Source organism: Equus asinus, chromosome 24 (genome assembly GCF_041296235.1).
Source record: "Equus asinus isolate D_3611 breed Donkey chromosome 24, EquAss-T2T_v2, whole genome shotgun sequence".
In the NCBI taxonomy this organism is placed as follows: domain Eukaryota; kingdom Metazoa; phylum Chordata; class Mammalia; order Perissodactyla; family Equidae; genus Equus; species Equus asinus.
The window spans coordinates 67,904,787-67,922,196 of record NC_091813.1 but is presented as its reverse complement, the minus strand read 5'-3'; the positions used below and the strand labels follow the sequence as shown (position 1 = coordinate 67,922,196).

The 17,410-nt window shown below is 49.0% G+C and overlaps 1 protein-coding gene across 33 annotated transcripts in view; it reads left to right on the top strand.

The window, feature by feature from the left end:
* MAP7 (microtubule associated protein 7) overlaps positions 1–17,410 on the top strand; it is a 149,222-nt gene that overhangs the window by 18,721 nt on the left and 113,091 nt on the right. For 4 of the 33 annotated variants that reach the window (XM_044754266.2, XM_070496535.1, XM_070496534.1 and 1 more), the window contains exon 1: positions 2,282–2,591. The exons of 12 other annotated variants lie outside the window; for them this stretch is intronic. In XM_044754266.2, coding sequence (XP_044610201.2) covers positions 2,459–2,591 — 133 coding nt within the window. In that variant the 5' untranslated portion in view covers positions 2,282–2,458. Of the gene's footprint in view, positions 1–1,311; positions 2,089–2,156; positions 2,592–17,410 lie in introns of those variants that run through there. 17 more of the 33 variants (XM_070496562.1, XM_070496560.1, XM_070496556.1 and 14 more) reach the window with 14 other exon arrangements.

Sequence of the window (17,410 nt, the reverse complement as noted above, 5' to 3'; positions counted from 1 at the left end):
ACCAGTTACAGAAAATTATGGAATTACGTTAGCCAGTTTGTATCTGCTGTTTGTTTCTTGAGTAACAAGGTCTTGAATATTCAGGACCCAGGTCCTCCCCTTCCTTCCGTTCCGCATGGCACCATCTCTCTGGGGGTTGGAGAGAGGGGCTAGGATCCTAAACCATGCAGGCCAGGTGTGTGTCATGGAGAAGCACATTTTCATTGCAGACCTGCCTCCAACTGGCGTTTGACCTGGGCGAGGAATCCAGTCATGGCCTCTGCTTCCTCGTGTGTGACGATGCTGGTTCAGGTGCCTTCTCAGACCCGTTGAGCTCTTAAACTCCATTCTCTCTTATTCCAAATGCCTCTTACACAGATTAACACGATTTTAAGTCAATTCCATGTCCAGAATTTCCTGCATCTCTCCAAGTCACAGATCTGAACAAGTGTTAACTTAATTAAATCCTGCCGCTTTTGAGGGAGAGCTTTCTGAAGATTGATTTGTTTTTTCAGCTTGGATTTGCTAACCATTTAGTACATGACCAGCACTGGGCTGGGCTGCGTGAGTAGATAAAAAATAGAAGTACCCTTTGATGGAGCTGATAGTCGAACTGTAACCACCTTGAAAATAAGAAGCAAAAATGGACTGGTTACAACCAGTGTGTTATAAAATAATAAAGGCGTCCGGTGTTCATTAAGAACTTCTCACTGCCAGGACTGCACTCGTTTCATCCTCGCCCCAGTCCTCTGAGGGACGTGGCGTCGCGCCCCCGGCTCTGCCCCGGTCCTCTGGGGGACGTGGCGTCGCGCCCCCGGCTCTGCCCCGGTCCTCTGGGGGATGTGGCGTCGCGCCCCCGGCTCTGCCCCGGTCCTCTGGGGGACGTGGCGTCGCGCCCCCGGCTCTGCCCCGGTCCTCTGGGGGACGTGGCGTCGTGCCCCCGGTTTTACCGCAATCACTGAGGTAGCAGGAGTAGTTGGGCGACGCGTCTGCGGTCACTATTCCATGGACGGGTTTCGAGGGGACGCTGACTTGCCTCCCGGTCCCTGGGGTCCCTCCTGGAGGTTCCAGTGTTGAGAAGGGGCAGGGCAGTGGTCTGGGGGGAGGGTTGCTTTGGACTTTCTAAGCAGACTTGATTTTAATTAAAAGGCGAAAACATCAAATTATTTTCTTAATGTGACAGTTGATATTTTTTATAGTTTTTTCACACAGCGTAAATTTTAGGCAGCCTGGAAACAGAAAGTCTTAAAGTGAGAAAGCTTATTTCAGGAGAAAACAGTAATCACATGATTGTATGCTCTGGAGCAAACAGTCCAAAAAAGAACTGAAATTGGGTCAGGCGTTGGGAATCGCTCAGCCTGCGGGCAGAGACTTGCGCGGGACGGGGGAGTCTGCTGGATGTAATCGGGGCCGTCTTTTCCCTTTGGAGGATTATGGTGTCTCGTTTGTGTCCTTTCCGCTTGACTTGCAGAAGGGGCGTTCCAAATTGTTGTCCCTGTGGGAACAGGCACGTTTCTCCCCCTGCCTGTCTCCACTGGGGGTCTCAGGGACATGGCCAGGCTGGTCCTCGTGATGCGTGTGGCCAAACCTGTGTTTACACAGACCCTGGGATTGTGAGAATGTCTGGAAGGCTGGGATGTGATACTGAGCGCCAAGGGGGCCATGGCCTGCCACCATGCCTGCCTTCATCCAGGGACTCGCGAACATCGTTACGCTAGAAAACCTGGCCCCAAGAAGCCTGCTTCTTCCTCTGAGTCCCTTTCTCCACGCTGCTGCCTGTGCAAGCGCAGCTGCCTCTCTCCTCCCATCCAGCCACTCCTGCCGCCCAGAGGAAGAGGGAGCTGCCCACCCTCAGGCTGGAACCCTCTGCTGGTGAGTTCCCGGGACCAGCATCCCGCAGCCTGCCTGCGCTGCTCCGCCCGCCAGAGATGGAGCCGCTCCCGGCCCTCCTTGCTTAGGATATGTCAGGGTTGTCAGGGCAACTGTGAACGGCAGCCTGTCGTGTTCTCCTCCCTGTGCCGGGTGCGGACCGCTTTACTGTGCAGGAGCAAGAAGAAGGCTGGGAAAGGTGCCACAGCAGGAGGGGGACGCTGCGTCTGACTGAGCAGGGTAGGCAGTGGAGGGAGGCGTCCGACCCTGCCTGCCTTTAAGAGAGCTTTTCTGGAAGGAGAGTGAGCGTGTGTGTGTGTGTACGCGTGTGCATGCATGTGTGTGCGTGTGCTCAAGCCAGTGCGCGTGCCTGCAGGACGTCAGTGCGAGGGGGCTGGTGGGGGCCGCTGTAGGTGAGGGGAACTGCAGGGCCTCAGTTGCCAAGTGGCTGGTGGCATCTGTCAGCTGTTTGCACACTGCTTCCCCGTGGGGGATCCATTACGAGTGCTCAGATGAACCGGCAGCTTAGGGACTAGCAGCTTCCTGGGAGCTGCAATTACATAAGCACAGAGTTTTAACATAAGAATAATTAAAAAGCAAGTACGGCGGTATGCCTGGACCAGCTACTGCTCTCCGACAAGAGAGGCTGAAGAAGACCAACGCAAGGGCAGTTCCGCTTGGTTTGTTCACCATTAATGAGGAAGATGAACAGCAAAAGAATGGGAATTCCAGAAGGCTGAAAGGTACGCGCTCGCTCTACCCTTTGGTCGGATCTGGAGCCAGCCCATTTCCCACATGCCCGTAGCACGTCTTACAAACTGTGCTGGTGGTGCATGCTGTGTGGATGCACCTCTCCAGTGTGCTGGGGGTGTTCACACGCTCCGTGGAACCGTGTGTGCATGACATGGGGACCAGATTTGGCAGATTAGGGAGGCTTCAGATCAGCTGCCTTTTTGACCCAAGTTGCTCTCTTGCCCTGGAGAGCTTTAATTTTCACAAGCTCACTTGACAGTTACTGGTGACTATGTCCTCATCAGGAGGAGGAAATGTGAGTTATCAGGGCTTCAACAAACATCTCGCACCTTCCTCAGGTGTATCAGGTGATTTCTGTTTAAGGAGGCGTTTCTCCTTGAGAGGGAAGAGTTAGATAAGCTAAGAGGGCAGCCTTCCCCTGGGCAGAGGGTCAGGATGTGACTTCCGTTTCTATTCTGAAATGCTGAGGGCAGAAGAGGAGGAAAACAGACACTGAGAGTCACGGAATGGGCCCAGTGAAGGAGCAGGGAGGGACCCAGGCTTTCCAGCTTCTGATGGGAACTCTGCTCCTGAACGCCCGTATAGGGGTTGAAGCGTGAGGGGCTCAGAAAGGGAGGGCTTCTTGAGCTGTCCTTTGCCGTGATGAAACGCCGCGGCAGCTCGCAGCCTCCTGCACCGTGGGCTGCATCGCCTAGCCGTCCGTCCCACAGCCACCCTCGCAGGGCTGTGAGGCTCAGTCAGGCGGCTACGCCAGGTGTCTCTGAAGAAGGACGCTGAGGCTTGCATTTTAGGTTTTACAGGACCCTAATTCTTGCAGCCCCTTCCCAAAAGTATATAAACTGTTCTTCTCTTAAGCTGATATCTTCTTGGTTCTGTTGTTTCTGATGTGCTGATTAAATTTTAGCTTGCGTTCAAGTTGTTCGGTCACTGAGGTATCAGATTTTCCCGAGTGTGGCACAGCAGTAGCAGGGCAAAGTGGCAAGCAGAATGAGTGCTTAAATAGAATCCAGCGTCTGAAGATACTGGTTTTCTTTTTCCTTGTTCTCAAGTCAATCTTAGTTTGCTTATATTAAATATCATTGAAACTGTCTAGTTTAAATCCAAAAGTATGTTTTTACTTCATTTTTAAAGGATCGTATACAGGGAAGTTCTAGTAAGTAGAATCTTGTGGTTGTAGTTGATTTTTATTTACTATTGGATGTAGCTTCTGAGGACCGAATAACCTCAGGAGCCTAATGATGCCATGAATGGAAGATGACCCGGGTGAGCCCTTTGTGTGCCCATGAATTAGAGGGTTGATCCAGAGTGTGCTCTTGCTGAAAACTCAATACTTTCCACTGTTAGTAGCAAATCATTTGGCCTCCTACGAATTGGTTCCTGTGAAAATTAATGTGGACTTGTTGAATTGTGGCCACTGTGTTTTTGGAAACGTTGTTCTTGACTTGTGGCACTTTTTTCCTGGCTGTCCTAGAACAGTAGTTTAGGACAGCCATCCATTTCGTTCTTGGTAATTTTCTTCGATTCCTCTTCCTTTCTCCTGTTTTTTTTCTGTTGCCTTTAGTATTTTATTTGAAAGAAAGAGAGGTGGGAGAAGTAGATGCTTCTAAAAATCTATTTGTTTTTGGCAATTTATGCAACTCTTGCATAACAGAGACTTAAATCAAAGAATTTCTGATCCCCCTGCCATTTTTCTTTTCTGCCTCCCTCACCCCAAGAGAGAAAAAGAAGAAGAAAAAGACTCGGGGGGAAATCCTGTGCTGACAAGGATGTCCAGACTTTCCCCAAATGTCTCTGATCTATGGACACGGTCAATAAAAGAGAAGATAAACAGCCTCGGGTACCTCTCATGATTCTTGATGAGTAAGACTATTGGCTTTGATTCTGAATTTCTTATCAGGTCTATCTGAGCAATAGGAATGTTCACTTTCCAGTCTAACTCTGTTCTCTAGAACAGTGATGGGGATGTTCTGTGTGTGCCTGTCCAGTACAATAGCTACTAGCTGCATGTGGCTGGGAATACTTAAAATACGCCTACTACAACTGAGAAACTGATTTTTAAATTTTGGTTAATTTAAATAGCCACATGTGGCTAGTGGCTACCTTATTGGACAAATCTGTAGAGCTACGAATTTGCTCCTCTCTGCTTTGTCCATCCTTCTTGCTTCCTGGCACCAGGTCTGGTCCTGAAATGGATGTGGGTATTAGGAAGGGCGTCATGGAGCTCACGGCCCCTTGCCTGCAAGGGAGCATGATGATCTGCATTTATGGACAACTGCGTTTTTTCTTTCCCACTTAAATGCTATTGCCTATTCTGGATATTATTCTTGCCAGTCACTAGTATATGGTATACACAGTCATTGGCATCTCTTAATAGACTCCTGTTTTCTGAATTATTATTTCTAAAGCATCAAAACAAGATGGCATGCAGGTTATCTTTTATGTGTGACTATTAAGCAGTCAGAAACTATCTCTTTTCTGTCCACTCTGTGGCCTAATCAGCCAACCATGTCCGAACCTGGTCCTCATGCTGAGTATCTGTTCTCTCGTTACCAGCAGTAAAGAAGCTGCTGTCCAGATGCTTCTGTACAGGTGACCCGGGGTCGGGCCGAGCAGTGTCTTTCTAGGGGTTCTGCCGTTGGGTAACCATCACGATGAGCTCAGTGTCGGTTACCACCTGACTCCCAGTGGTGGCTTCAGAGTTACCTGGTGGGGTGAGACAGTCCTTTGGTTGGCTGGTAGATTGGATCAGTTCCTGAAGGAGAGATTGCATTCCTCTTGATTACTGGGAGAGCAAACGTTCTACATCCTCGCTGTTACTGACGTCTGACGTTCAGGTAGGAACCGGGGGTCAGCTGGGCTTACGCTGTTGCTCTTACACCTGGGAGTGCCAGCCGCAGTGTGACGCTGCCCTCAGGACTGGCTCGGGAGGGACTGTTTGCTGCTGCAGAGACTCAGGGCCCTTGGAGGAGCTTCACGGCGAACCTGCCTGTGATGGATTTTGCTGAGCACGGTGTGACTGTTAAGGTAATACTACGTTTCCTCCCTAAACCAGATTTGTTAAATGCTCGTCCCGTGCACATTGTTCTGCTGGGGCGTTGCGGGAGTGATGCGGAGATCATTGACATGTTTTCTGCTCTCGGAAGTGTTAACTGTTGGGTGGAGGAAACAATAAACTGAGACTGGGAAGGGCTGATGGCCTAATGAAATGGTCTGTGCACACGTCTGTGGTCTGCTCAGGTCTGCAAGCTTCTTGAGGGCCAGGACTAGTCTTTATAAGTACTTTGCAGAGCGCGTACAACGGCATTCCGTGGAGGTAGACTTCACGTTCAAAAGTCATTTTCACAGGCTCTGAGGTCCTGTAGGAAATCTAAGAAACATGATGGCGTTAGAATTGTCGTTCCGAGGCACCTGCGTGGAAAGAGCGAATACTGTGTTTGCAGGTGTCTGACGTACATTGTCCTGCTCTCCACCACTGTGTTCGTCCAGTGGTATCCGAGAGGCTGCTCTGTTTCCCTGTAGTTTTCCATCAGATTCACCGGTTTCTTTGGTGCAAAAATGAAACTGTATGTTTACAAGGTGATGTCAATTGACTCCTCTGTTAATATCTAGGTTAACGCCTTCCGCGCCTTTTCGTAGCTAATTGCAGGTTAGATTCTGTAGGAAGACGGTTTCTCCTTGAAGTCAGGACGCAGCAGTTCTGAGAAACTGTGCTGCCCGTCTTGTGAGAATGTGTGTTACGGAGCCTGCACTGACTGCTCTGCTTTCGGCTTATCCTCTGTGAAGGTAGAATTTCTGCCTGTGGAGGTTTCCAAAGGAAATACAATCTGCCATTTGCCGTTCATGTTCCTGCTGGGTGGCTGAGGGTCTCGCGCCGCCATGACCTCTGCGCGTCCTGTCCCCCTCATCAAGGAGTGTGGCGTCAAGAGTCTGAACACAGCTCCAGCAGCATCTCACACGTTTCCTCGTTTTTCCTCTTGTTTTGTGACACTTGGACCACGTTGCCTGTTCCCAGTGTCCCTATTTGAGCCATTTCTGGACTAGACACAAGGTCTTGGCAGTAGAATTTTACAGCTAGAGAGGCAAAAGTCTAGTTTAGAAGAACAGTCATATCAAAGATCCTTATCACAAGGAGGAAGTCTTAAAGTCAAGTTGATGGGCGTGACTTTTATTTGCTAAAGAGACCCTAAATATAATGTTTTATTCAAAGCACGTGTGTCCAAATATAAGAATAGGGGATGTGAGGAGCAAGGATCCCAGCATCTGAGGCACGGCTTGTCCCCATTGGGCTCTCTGTCAGCATCTGAGTGAGTGAGTAGAACTGTCCCCAGGCGTTCTGTGTCGCAGATTAAGAGTGACCCCCGTGTCACTGCACACAAGGGGAACGTGATTCAACCTGTACATACCCAAATGTTTTGTATAGTGAGGTATGATAGATAATGGAATTTGCTTGCTGTATGAACCTGAAAGGCTTAGAAGTTGTGTGCATGTTTGAAGAGCTGTAATTGATGGGGCTAAAATAGCTGAGTGCTCCCACCGTGGGACCGAACACATTAAGTGCTTGCCGAGTATCTCCCGGCTGACAGACCTCAGGCGTTGTGGATCGGAAAGTGACTCGAGTATCCGGTTTCGCTCACATCAGCGCCTCGCCAGCAACAACTTCAAATCTGACTCGTTGTCACCAGAAATTTTCCAGGTGACTTCCAGGCTCCTGGCCCATGGTTTTCATTTAGCAGAAAGTGGTGGCTTCAAAGCAACAAAGGTGATTTACTGAGGGAGTCCATCGTAATTCTCAGATTCCAGGCACTTAGAAAGAGCCCACCTTGTGCTGGACCCTCCACGCATTGGGCTTTTGTTCTGGATTGCCAACTTCAGAGGGCAAGTCTCACCCCCTGGAACCCGAGAGCCGGATGCCGAGGCCCCACGTGTACCACAGATGGTCACAGGCGTTGTGTTTGAAACACTTACAGAACACCTTGAATATTTTTGCTGATGGTAAAATGCGAGTTCTGTTTTTTAGGCGCTCTGTCCAGTGATGGTTTGTTAGGGAGAGGACTGTAATAGATTCTGTCCAGATTCCAGAGAATTTACCCTCCGGCTTCAGTGAGGAGTGTGAAGGGAGAATGGAGCTTGGGAGTGTAGACCGAGGAAAATGTTCTTCACAGTTTTGATCTTGAATATAATGGTTCTCAGGGCTGGAGTCATCCTTAAGTTAAAGACAAGGCCTAATAAAATAGTAGCAAGATATTAAAATAACAGGACTGCGTGGAACCTAAAACCATCGTTGGGAACAACAGTGTGGAGGCGGGAGCCACCTCTGCACCCCTCGTAGGATAACATTCAAAGTCAGGACCCGAGAGGAGTATTTGTCAAGGAGTGGCTTGGAGTGGGGCTGGAGGGTTGAAATCTGTCTGCCCCTTTAAAAACTTCCCCAAATGATATAGCACAAAATCTAAGTAAAAATGGGACGTCAAAAGCAGCTCCCCTCGCATGGCACATTGCCCCTGAGCCCTGGATGGAGCTGCGGAAACTCGGGACCTGCCACCGCCGGGGGTGCCAGTGTGCATGGCGGGAGACGCTTAACCAGCCTGACCCGCAGTGAGTGGCCATGGTCCAGGTTCGCCAGGCTTATCAGAGACTCAGACTCAGTTTGGGCTGAGAGACGGTGATGTGGCAGAAAGCTCTGTGCGTGGAAGCAGGCAGTCAGTGCTGTTCCGCCTTTCCAGGCCTCGGGTTCTGAGCTGTGAGACGAGGGACTGGAACCGAGCTCACGGCGGTGGTGAGGATGAGAGATAACACAGCAGGTGCAGCGCACTCTCTGGGAAAGAAGTGGGCTCATTAAATGAGTTATGAAAATGGTGGTTTGTAACCAGACATCCCACACCGTCTTTTTTTGTAAAGCTTGGCCCTGAGCTAACATCTCCCCAGAGACCCCAGTACGTGGTTGCACATCCTCGTTGTCGGTCCTTCTGCTTCTGCCATGTGAGACGCCGCCTCAGCATGGCTTGACGAGCAGTGTCCGTGCCCAGGATCCCAACCAGCGAACCCTGGGCTGCTGAAGCGGAGCGCGCAAGCTCTTCCTGCGTCTGCCCCAGCACCTTGGCCAGCCTCTTTGTTACACATGTGCTCCCTCGTCCAGCCTTGTAGCTCAGCTTGCTTGTGAACGAGTTTGCAGAGCTGCCTCTCTTCTGGGACCTTGTCGTCCCCTTCCTCACCATAGGCCTGTTGACTGGATCCTTGTCCTGTGGATCAGACGTATTAGGTGTCAGTTGGATGACTCATCACAATACCCTGTAATTTTGTCATGTGAAGCGAAGGAGATAAATCACCATTATGTCAGGTCACCTCGCTTGGTTGTTATTTCCAACACGTTTAAGGGAGTGTACCTTTTGTCCCCGGGATTAATGGGAAACTAGTCTGCCGTGGTCAGAGGGCAACAGCAGTGATCCTCACCACCTTGGTAACCAAGCAAAAGGAAGTTTTTTCCTTAAAATTTGCGTTTTTTTCCCTCCTGGTGGGGGGGTGGGTGTGTGTGCCAGTTGCTTGGTGGAAACGTCCTGGGCTTGTGGGCAGGTTCCTACCAGTGACTCAGGTTATAGGCGCGCATGTGTGGGCTGCCAGCCCTACACGGGCCATTTTTCTTTTCTCATAGGCTTATTTCCAGGACCTGGACTTCCTGTCCTAAGTATGGCTGGTTTCGGTCTTTTATTTCTCTGGGGCGTCTTGTTCCTTCCACTAGTCGGTCAGAAGTAAGTTGGTGGACCTGTGGTGGGAGCGCCATGTTGGATGCTGCTGTTGCTAAACGGTGTGCTGGTGGATCTCTGTACCTGGGCCAGAGCTCTTCCCTCCACCTGCTGTGTCCTTCGGCTTCTCCTCTTCCCTCCGCTTCGCTCTTCCTGGTCAACTCCTCCTCATCCTTCACTTTAAATGTCATTTCCTAAAGAAAATGTCATTGTTCCCACATCAGGCTAGGTCCCTTGTTCTAGGCTCTTGTGCTTTCTTCCTGCAGCTAAATTGTAGATGAAGTGTGTGTTGTGTAGGTGTTTGATGTCTGTCTCCCAGCTAGACTCGGAGGGCAGTGAGCGTGACTCCTTCATTCGGCTGTGGCCCCGGCTCCTTGTTCAGGGCCTCGGACGTAGTGGAGGCTCTCTAGATATTTGTTGTCTGACTGATGAGAGATGACACACTGGGTCCACTAGCCAGAAAAATGAAGGAGCAGAGCTGGGGGAGGTGGTCTGTCCAGGCCTTGGAACATTCCAGGGTCCAGGACTTTGTTCTGAATCTGGCAAAGGGCCACAGATGGCAGGCAGATCATCACCGTGCCTGGAGACACGTCAGTGACTTTTGTATTAAGGACCTTTGTGCAGAGGTGACCTGTTGTTAGTTTTCTGCTAGGACATTATGGCTGGAGAGTCTGCAGACTCTGCGATGACTGCCTTAGACCAAATTCCAGTGGACTGTTCCAGAAGCACCTTCTACCGTCATATTTCCTTGAACCGCCAGGGCTCACTAGAAAACATTCATTTTGGGGTTGTGGTATATATTCATTATGCCCATGTTTGAAGTCCTATAAGCATGTACCTCCCTTTTGAGCAGTCGAAATTCACTCTCATGACTATAAAGCATGAGTTGCAAGCCAGGGGAAATAGCAGGAGAAACGCGTCCTCACGACTTCGGCCCCCTGGGCGCTCTGATGCGGGGTCTCCCCCTCCCTCCTGCTCCCTGTGGGTCAGGAAGCATCTCAGAGCAGCTGGTCACCTCCCTCTGCTCCCCTCCCCCGTTCCAGCGCGTCTCATTAAGCCACCCTCAGAAATTCCGTTTTAGAACACCATCTCTGCACCAGACTTTTTTCCCACGGCCAGAAAAACAGGTTCTTTGTGAGTGGGCAGTTGCTGGTGCAGACCTTCCAGTCAGCAGCCTGTAGACATGCACAGTAGCAGCTGACATGTTTGGATTCTGACCTCAGCACCCTGAGTGTTCCTGGGGGCTGGCTTTGGGAACCACGTCGTCTTTTCACAAGTTTGTTACCTCTGATTTGTCTGTGACACCGCAGTAGGAATCCTCTTCCTAGTTCTTAATGCTGGCGGCCGTCATCCTGCAGCTGCCCGACCTGTCTGGCAGTTTAGAATACTATTACATTCACGTTCGCACGAATGACGACGGAACTCCCAGCTGGCCGCGAGGGTCCACATTCAGGCATCAGTCAACTTTACAACATCTTGTCACAACTCAGATGACTTCAGAATCATCCTCACCCCCTGCTGCGAGTTGCAGTGACGTTGACGTCAACTCTGATGCTGCGTGGCCTTCGCTTCGACGCCTTTCGGCCAGCCAGCAGCGTGGGTCTGTGCTGGGGCTTGTTGCACTCCGCCTGCTGTGTCATGAATGCAGAAACTCCCCTGGGCACCCACAGAGCTCCCATTCGGCAGACGCTGGTTGTGTGCCTGCCCGTGCTGGACAGCGTGCCAGCTCTTACAGATGCATGAGCTCATCTTCCTGCCTGCACCGGGGCTCCACCCTCTGCACCCTTCATCCTCTGCAGAACCCTGAGCTCCTGAACCCTCTGTGTGCTCACAGTCATTGGTGCCTTCCAGCTCTCGTCCTGTTTTCATGCCTGGAACACGTGGGTAACCACTTCCACTGTGCACTTGATGATGCCTGGGCCTTGCCTGCAGGCTGAGTACCCCGCGGGCTGCCTCTTTCTTCTTTAGGGCTCCTGAGGGTCACGTGAGAGTGCGGAGGTCTGTTCCACTTTCTTGTGCTCTCGCCATCTGATGAGCCCTTACTGCTGCTGGCCGGCTGTCTCAGTCAAACCGCAGCACAGCTGGTACTCACCAGCTGGCACGTCCACTCCGCCTCCCTCTTAACATCTAACGTTTTTCTGCCACTTTGCTGTGAACATTGAGGATGTATTAAATTAGCTGCTAGGTCATATTTACTCTCTTGAATAGAAGGAGAAAATAAGTAGAAAGACATGTAGGCTGTATTACTCTAATTAAAACTCAATGACAGAAAAGAGAAGAGTAATGAACTTGTTTTCATTTGATATGATATTGAAGAAGGAAGAGGGTGAGATTTAAAAGGACTGCTGGCCCACCGACATGGGCTTTAACTAAACCCAGTGTCAAAGGAGGATGGCAACTCTGTGGCCAGCGACATGGTGTTTTGGTGAAGCTTTATAGGTAAGAGAAAAGAAAATTGAATGCTTCAGGCCCCATCTGGGGATTTCTTGGTCATTTCTTGTGGATCATTACAACTATAGATGCTTCAGGAGCAAGTTAATGTAATTACTGATCTGTGTCTTATGACTTCGAGGGAACAAGGTCAAAGAATGAGCCCATTTCAGATGATGTGTTACAAAGCAAAGCTTTGCTTCAGGACTAGAAATTCCAGAACTTAGTGTCTCTGGAATGCCTTTCTCCTGACAGTACTGTCATAATCATTGCGTAAGTGGAGGCCTATTTAGCCATTCCCAGTGTCCTGGATTTGATTTCTTCCCAGATTAAGGACTCTCTAATGGCACTAGGTGATAGGAAATTTCTTGGCTGAATATGTGGCTATTTCAGTTTTTCTCTAGCATATTTTATCTTAAAACTTCACTGCGATGTTTTAGTGTGAAAGTTAAACATAAAAAGTAACAAAACCATCCTGGGTTGTGACTGGTGGTTCGCTGGGACGAGCCTGTAGCATTTACATTTTCTGTTTTCTCCGTGTGGCCCTGAGACCAGAGTTCATTCTTCTAAGATGACTAAAGAAGGGCAGCGTCCTGGATGAAGCCGTGGCAAGGATGCTGGATCAGTACGCAGCTTAGGACAGTTCGGGTGGCGGAACGTGTTGGTGCCAAAATTCAGAATTCTTGATCTCTGCTAAGTTCACAGGTTGAGAAAAATGGGTTGCCTTGTCCTGAGGCTGATGAAGATGATCTGCTCAGATTCCAGTGGTGCCTCAGGACTGGTGATGGCACAGGTCTTTCATGGTGTGGTTCCTGGTGAAAACCAAATTTTATGACTGGTAAAATGAGCGATCAAGTTTTAAAGTCCTACAAGGATTTCTGAAATTTAAAATTGGGGATTCTATGTCAAAGTAAAAGTTGAGTTGAGGCCACTTGCTTCTGAGCAGTGTCATCATGGTTCCTGGAGGGCAGTATGGTGGAGGGTCAATAATCTGGTCTCCTGGTGGGCCGTATGGTAGAGGTTAATAACTTGCTCTCCTGGAGGGCCGTATGGTGGGGATCAATAATCTGGTCTCCTGTTGGACCATATGGTGGGGGTTAATAACTTGGTCTCTTGGAGGGCTATATGGTGGGGGTCAATAATCTGGTCTCCTGGTGGGCTGTATGGTGGGGATTAGTAACTTGGTCTCCTGGGGAGCGGCATGGTGAAGGGTTAGTAATCTGGTTTCCTGGAGAGGCCGTATGGTGGGGATTAATAACTTGGTCTCCTGGGGGGCGGTATGGTGGAGGGTTAATAATCTGGTCTCCTGGTGGGCCGTATGGTGGGGGTCAATCATCTGGTCTTCTGGTGGGCCGTATGGTGGGGGTCAATCATCTGGTCTCCTGGTGGGCCATATGGTGGGGGTCAGTAATCTGGTCTCCTGGTGGGCTGTATGGTGGGGGTCAATAATCTGGTCTCCTGGAGGGCAGTATGGTGGAGGGTCAATAATCTGGTCTCCTGGTGGGCCGTATGGTGGGGGTCAATAATCTGGTCTCCTGGAGGGCCGTATGGTGGGGGTCAATAATCTGGTCTCCTGGTGGGCCATATGGTGGGGGTTAATAACTTGGACTCTGGAGCCAGCTTTACCACCTCCCAACTGTAAGGTGCTTGATATTTCAGTGCCAACTTGCCTCATCTATAAACCAGGGATAAGAGTAACACCCATGTCATAGCGTTGTTAAGGATTAGGTGGGGTAATAGGAAAACGTGCTTACAAGCCAGCACTAATAAGCTAGCATGTGAGCGGTAACCAGTGTTATCTGAAAAGTGTCCTTAGTTTGATGGCTTTCTCGTAGCAGTTCTAAAAGAACCAGCATTTCTCCTGACACTTCTAAATTTTAGGAGACTTGAAACCAGTTAAAATAAAGTTGTACCTGCTCTGTGAGATTTGATTAAATAAAGATTATTTTTCTTCTACTTTTGACTTTTCATAACTTGGAGATCTCAGATGCCTAGTGATTGTATAACTGTGGCAAGTATTTTTATTGGAAGTCATTATCCTTGGCAGTTACTTTCATAACAGCATTGTGAGCCAAACAGCACTTTTCTATCAGCCACACAAAAATGAAGACACTGGAGTGAGTTGGAAACTATTGTGTATCATTGTCTTCTTAAGACAGATTGAAGAAGGTGCTACTTTATGGCTTGATAGCCCAACTCATTTTCACCTTACACATTGTTGTAAGATTATACAATCTTCTCAGTCCACTATTTCACCATTCATTTTGATCCTTAAAAGGGGGTTATAATTTATAATATTTTGAAATCATTATTTTAAGAAAAAATATAAAAAGCACAGAGATAACAATTAATACCCATATACCCAGCACCCAGACCATTTTTTTAAACACTTAAATATTTTATATTAAAATATGTAGTATTTGTGGGAAATGTAAATAAAATATGACAGCTAATGTTGTGGTTCCCTGCGCATCCTTCCAGGATCTGTCTCCTTCCATCTACCCTCCCCTTCCCTTCCTGGGGAGACCACACACACTCTTCCTGCCAGTGTCCGCTCTTCCGCTCCGTGTGGCTGACTGTAAACACCTGTGTGTTTACGCTAATAGAAGTTATGTCAATGTATCGGTTTGCGCCTTGGGCTTCTTCCTCGCTCGAGCTGTGAAGGCCTGTGCAGAGTGACGGCCGAGTTGGTGTGACTGCTGCCTGTAGTTGTGTGACGCAACTTCGCCATGGGTCACGCCCTCTTCCCCTCTGACGGGCAAGAAGGCGATTCCGTTATGGGTTTTGCCTTGTTGCTGTGACAGTTGGTGCTGCAGGGGCCATTCGTGGGCTTCTCCTCGGACCCGTGCGCAGGTCTCTGTGCATTCCTGGAAGTGGTGTGCGCCTCCATACCCAAGTCGCTTTCCAGAATCACTTCATCAGCGTGGTCCCACCTGCATATGTGAGGGTCCACATCCCCTGTGTCCTCACTCAGACTGGATTAGTAAGACACGTGGACTCCTGCCAGTTGGATGGTATGAAATGGTACCTGGTTTTAATTAGCAAAACTGGACATTGGCTAATGTAGGTTTCTTTGAATAATGGGAACGCCAGCTTTGTTGAGGTGCTTTCTCCCCAGAGGAGCGCAGGGGAGCCACTGCGTCAATGACCCGGTCTAACGCTCGTGTTCCTGGCAGGTGTGCCGAGTCCGGGGGAAGAAGCAGATGGCAGCACCACCACTGAGTGGGTCTGAAGGGAGGGCGGGGCCAGGCGTCAGAGCCGGGTGTCGGGTTCCCCGTCTGAACAGCGTGTCTGCTCCACCTGTGGATGCTCCACCTGCGGAGCCTTTCGGTTTTCTGTTCTTGCTGCTTCCTTTTGGTCATTCAGCGTCACTACTGTTAGGTTGCCAGAGAAAAAGCAAAGTAGACACAAGTTAAGTTGACCTTCTTGACAAAACTAGTACAGTAAGGTTTCTTTCAGGATGAAGGATGTAAGTGGAGGGGAGGAGAGGCAGTGTTTGGTGGAGAGTTCTGGGGAGAGCGCATGTTGAAATCATTGCTTAAAATCAGATTTCGTTGTTATTTGTGGCCTCCATTATTCACGTAATCCTCGGGCCTGGTTAGCACTTGTGAGGTATAAACTCTACAAATGGAGGCATTAGCATGAATAATTAAAGGTAGGGAGTTCTATGCTATACTGACTGAGGGCTTCCTTTTATGGTTGTGGAGGCTGTTTTAGTGCCAGGAAGAAGCTTAGACCCCTAGGCTGCTGGTCTGGAGACTTCAGTTTGCTCTCAGCTCAGCCGCATGTCATGATACATTGTGTGGTTGCCTTATTTTCCTGGGAAAGAAAGACTGCTGGGGAAAAAACTGGTATTCTCTGCTCTCTATCAATTATAAGGGCACAATCAGAATTTCTGGGAGGAGAGCCGTACCTAGCATAATCATAAGTAAAATTATTACTATACTTATAATTTAAAATTACCTTGGTCATTGCTCTAACTCATCGATTCAGGACCCCTAGACCCTACAAGGTATCCCTCCCAAAATTTTAGGCATTTCCCAGGCAGCATCTGGTGTGCTCAGGAACGAGGCTGCCTGCAGTGGTGCCACCTCCGACCACAGGGCGCCCTCGCCTCTGGAGCTGTGCTGTGCACTCCTCCACGACTCACGCTGGAAAGGCACGTTTCCCAAACTGTTCTATGGTAGTTGCTGCAGGATGTGAATGGATGTGCCAACAAAAAAGCAATTCTAATTCAGATCAGTTTAGGAAATGTATTTTTTTACTATAGGACTTATACAGGCATTTACTATGCTATTATGAATCACCAAGAAAGGAATTAGTGATCTTATTTGACCAAGGGATAATTTTGTGTGGGTGTACGTGTGTCTCCTCACACAGAGGACCACTTGAGGAGATTCTGCAGTCTTTGTCTGTGTTTGCATGCATGCAAAGCACCATTTGGGAAATTCCTCATTTTCCACCGCGTGGTGCCAAAGCTGTGAGCTGGTCTGTTGCAAATGGATGAGTTAGATTTTTAAAAAATGGCTTCTGATAGATCCTCTGACAAGCCCTGATGTATCTGAATTCTCTTAAAGTCAGACTTGCACCCCTGCTACTTAACAGAAGTCTATAAACCTAACTTGGCTGCCGGTGAAAATGCACAAAAAGGCATCTTAGCCTTTTCTGGTTCTTGCTCTGGAAGCTGGAGGCAGACGCCAGACTCTGGTGCCTGGAGCCAGGGCCACCTCCGGCTCTCTGAATTCATGGCAGGGGTCTGTCTGTCCTGCAGCGTCGTGCACAGACTGTGATCTTCCCTTCACTTGGCGTTCCCGTGAGAGAAGGAGGGGGAGCTTGTGACGGGAACGCTACTGTCTCCACCAGAGCTGACCTGAGAGCTGCATCCAGCAAGTCGTGGCGATCTGTTTGTTGTCTGTGCTCTGGAGGGATAACTGCAACGAGCGTTATGTTGTGCTCTAGTTCAATCATCCTGTAACTTACTTGTTTGACGTGTATATAATGAAAGACATTTGGGCAGAGAATTTGGATAAATAATTGGGGTAAAATAAATGATGTATGGGATTAAAGAGAAAGGAATGGAAAGAAAGATCCAAAAATGTTTCCTTTTCCAGCTTTGTAGCGTTCTGTTCGTACTAAAATGAGAAAGGCCATTATGAAGGAGCATTGACCACGTGAGAGGCCTGAGGGGCACTTTTCCATGTGTTCTTATTTAATTCCCACAACATTCTCTTAAGAGCAGTAGTTAACCCCATTCTACACAGTAGAATACCGAAGCTCCAGGGTGAGGTAACTAGCCAAAAATAACACAGTTCAGACAGACGTGCTGGACCAGCGCTCAGACCCCGTGTCAGGCTCCACGCCACCTGCTCGTTCTGCTCGCCGTGGGAGACTGTCCGGGCTGGAAGGGGAGGGGGCTCACGGAGTACAGAGGGTCAGAGCCCCACAGTGACCGGTCACTGTGCTCCTTCTGGCACTGGATTAGTGTGACTTGAAATAAATGAAACATCAGGTGTGGTAAACTGTTTCAGCATGCAAAAAAAATAAGCAACAGTTTTTAGTTTATCAATTTCGCCTTGGAAATAATCTTTTCTTTACTCAATATAAAAGTAGCATGTGATTATTTTAGCATGTTTGTAAAA